General features: G+C 40.4%; 1 protein-coding gene across 5 annotated transcripts in view; it reads right to left on the bottom strand.

The window, feature by feature from the left end:
• SCG2 (secretogranin II) overlaps window positions 1-3,566 on the bottom strand; it is a 33,614-nt gene that overhangs the window by 2,310 nt on the left and 27,738 nt on the right. Inside the window, exon 1 of one of the 5 annotated variants that reach the window (XM_021393766.1) lies at window positions 3,315-3,540. The exons of 3 other annotated variants lie outside the window; for them this stretch is intronic. Coding sequence is in view for 1 of the 2 variants with exons in the window: in XM_021393762.1 (XP_021249437.1) it covers window positions 2,909-2,948 (40 nt within the window). In the remaining variant the exon portion in view is untranslated. Of the gene's footprint in view, window positions 1-2,908; window positions 3,279-3,314; window positions 3,541-3,566 lie in introns of those variants that run through there. One more of the 5 variants, XM_021393762.1, reaches the window with a different exon arrangement.

Below are 3,566 nucleotides of genomic sequence, written 5' to 3'. Positions count from 1 at the left end.
CTTGAAATAAAGAAGAAGAAAAAAATAGATGGTAAATACGCGGAGACAAACTTAGCAAACGGAGAAGCAAAATAGAGACTGCTATTTTAAACCGTAATGCATTATGAAGAATATCAGTACAGATGGAAGACATGTATTTTGATGGAAATTTATTTAGAGATTTTCTGACTCCTTCCTATGATTCATCAGTTAAGTGTAAACTACTGATTTGCAGTGTTAGAAATATCTTTATGTTCAGTTTTCTTTATGATCGCCAGTTTTTGCAATGGCAGGGTGAAATATAAAATTAAAAATCCTATATAGCTCAATAAATGCTCATAGAATATTCTAGACATCTTTTTGGTCATTAAAATGAAGGCTTCAAACAGTAAAGCTTGTATGTCCATATTAAAATTCAGCTCAAGATATTAATATTAACGCTGCATATAGTATTATTTTGTGAGATTGTTCCATAGGGCATCTCATTTTCTGACTGAGTAATACCTCTTAATGGTGCTGTACTGCAATAAAATTAATGTAATGAAGTGGAGAACATGGCATATAAAATGACTTGCAGGTTTATTTCTGTCATTATTCTTAGTGTTATTACTTCCTTTTGTGCTATTTAATAAAAAAAAGTATGATTTGTATTGCAGTTGAATTTTAGTTAAGAGGCTCTCTGAGTGACGCATGAGAAGTAATCCCCTACATGAAGGAGAAGCTATAATTTACCCTACAAGTATGATATAGTGTTATTGAAATTTTCCAAAACAGTTTTGGAAATTGGCTCAAGTAAGCAGGTTCTGAGTGTTGATTTTGTTCATTCATTCATTTGCTGAAACAGGTCCCAGGACAAGCAGAAGCTTGCCATTGGCATAAATATAGAATATAGCAATAGCAACCCACATCTATTCAGCATGTCCAGTTTATGTCTGCCAGTAATCAACTGTTTAAAAGAACATAAGTAGGGAAACTATGCATCAGACTAAATGAACAAAATTACGTCATTGCTGCATATGAGGATAGAGCTGCACAAGCCCAGTCCTGCAGCGAGGTGAGCACACTCCGCACTGTGAAGTGAAAAATTGCAGTCACTTATTTCCTAGGAGATGCTTAGGAGCTCATACACTGGAGCTGTGAGACCGATGAGACTCTTTCCTGATGCAGTTACATTAATAAGCTAAGTACAATAATGAGAAATAAATGGTAAACATAGAAACCACTTTGCTTAATGGACCTGTTTGGGCTCCTTTGTTTTTGGCTTGGTAAAACCATCCTGTCAAGAACTTGGTGATTCGTGTCAGACCGATAGACAGCTATGTATACCACTGTTTATCCACTGCTGTAAGTGGAAGGTGAACATAAATATGCTCATTTCAGTTCACTTGTACATTTTTTCCACTGCTTTTGTGCCTAACGTAATGTGACTTAACTGAATAATTAAAATAGCATCAGTTGAGAGCCACTTTTTTTTTTTTTTTTACTTCAGTATGCCTGAGCAAGCTAACAGCCACAAGAGCAAGCCATTTCCCCAAACATTTATGAATACTCAAGTCTGTGTACATTTGAGAATTGATTTCATAAAGGATTAATTCAGAACAGCTGATTGGAAAGATGCGCCCTTTAGGTCTGTGTTTGCCCTGAACCGTATACAACACGTATTGTGTCATAGACAAGGCACTATCCTATACTTAAACAAATATATCTCGGGGCAAGTGGGGGAGAGCAGAAAAATAACAAAGAAAACATTATCTACATATTGTCTACTGAAGCAAATAAATGATTTTTCTTTTTATGTCAGAGGGGGTTTGATAAAAGCAGGAGAAACTCTGTCCTTTTTGAGGAATGGAAGAAGGTAGAGTTGTTCTGTAATTATCTGCCAGGCACATCTCATTAAGAGAGCTCAGGAGCGCAACTTCCTTAACTGCACACAGTTAGGTATTGCTCTATCATTTGTAAGAGTCAGCAGCATCCAATTAAAACTCAAAGGCATATAACCCAGGAAAGTTTTGTTTACTGCTCCATGGGGATGTTGCTCTGCGAAATATTTCCTTTGCAGGAATAACAGGACATTGTTACCATTCTAGATATTTGGAGTACGTTTGTCTCTAGATCAGTCTTCAATTCTAATTTATTGGTAGATGATATTCAAAAGCCTTTGTCAAATGGAGTTGGAAATGATTCTTTTAAAAGGTCTGAGTTCAGGTCATAAAATCTTGTCATTAAATATACTGCTTTATTCAGGGTAAGGGACTCCTTTCTAGTCTTTCAGGCTTCAATTTCAAATTTTTGAGAAAACAGAAGACATTTTAGAGTACCTTTAGAATACGGAGTAAAACATTCTTATGTCTCTCAATGGGCAGCATGCTAAAATGTTGTTTTGTCTACAGATGCATAATTGTGAAGCTTGCCTAGAAGGGGAGTGCATTATCTCTTCTCTATTAGAACCCAAGAAACAGTAAAATCATTCTTTAGCCAACAAATATACAAGTTTCTCATTACAAAATAAAGAGATTGACTTCACAGTTTAACATGAACAAAGGCAATGCAGACTGACATAAGTTCCCTGGAAAACAGAAAAAACAATAAATCTCCTTTTCTGGGATGTTTCCATGGTAGCAGCAATTTTCTCTCTCTCTCACAGCACTGTTCTCTGATGCAGATGTAATGTTTTCAGTGAAAATTTTCTATGAAAACTCAAAACCTTTCCTGAAGATGAGTCCTTAAGACTATGAGAGGGAATCCAGCTGCAGTTTTCCATAAAGAAAATAAGGAAATACAGCCAGCACTTTTCCTTCCCATTTACTTTGGCAATAAATAGAACAACTGCGATAAAGTTGCTTTTTTTAAAGCCTGAGCACGGGACTCAAAGCACAAACAAGATGAAAAAGGGGTGAGGAGGAGGGGAATAAAAAACAAACAAACAAACCACAAGCCGTTCTGAGCGAGGATGATGACTGTCTGCACATGGAGAGCTAATCAGATTGTCTCTGCAGTCAAGGTAACTGGGCATCCTGTATTTTGACATGGCCGAAGTGCCATGCTGATGACCCGGCGCAACTCAGCGCAATCACAGAGCTTCATTGCTTGACTTTGATAACATATAATAAATGGATTTATAAGTCTACAGCGCATACATACATTTAGTTATCATTGCAAACACCAACCACAACCCCATCAACTTTCTGCTGTCACTCGTGTTTAACTTCACCTCTTTTTCTTCCTTTTTTTTTCGATTCCTCCCTAAGCTCCGCTGAGCTCCACCGCTGCCAGGAGCGGGGCACCCGGCTCCCCAGCCCCGCCGGCCCGGGCCCCTGCCCGCCCGCAGCCCCTACCTGCCAGCAACGCGCCGCCGTCGCCGCCGCCTTCAGCACCCGGACAGCGCCCGCTTTTACCGCCCTCGGCGCGCCTGACGTCACCGCGCTCCGCTCCGCGCCCCGCCCGAGTGACAGAGCCCCGCCCCTCCGCGCCCCAGGAGAGGGAGCGGAGGTGGGCAACGGGCTGCCCCGGGGCGGGGTGGGGCTGCGGGGGGCACACACACACACACACACACACACACACACACACACACACACACACACACACAC

The sequence above is a fragment of the Numida meleagris genome, chromosome 4 (genome assembly GCF_002078875.1).
Source record: "Numida meleagris isolate 19003 breed g44 Domestic line chromosome 4, NumMel1.0, whole genome shotgun sequence".
Classification (NCBI taxonomy): domain Eukaryota; kingdom Metazoa; phylum Chordata; class Aves; order Galliformes; family Numididae; genus Numida; species Numida meleagris.
The sequence above is the reverse complement of the archived record's forward strand: the minus strand, read 5'-3'. Positions and strand labels throughout refer to the sequence as shown.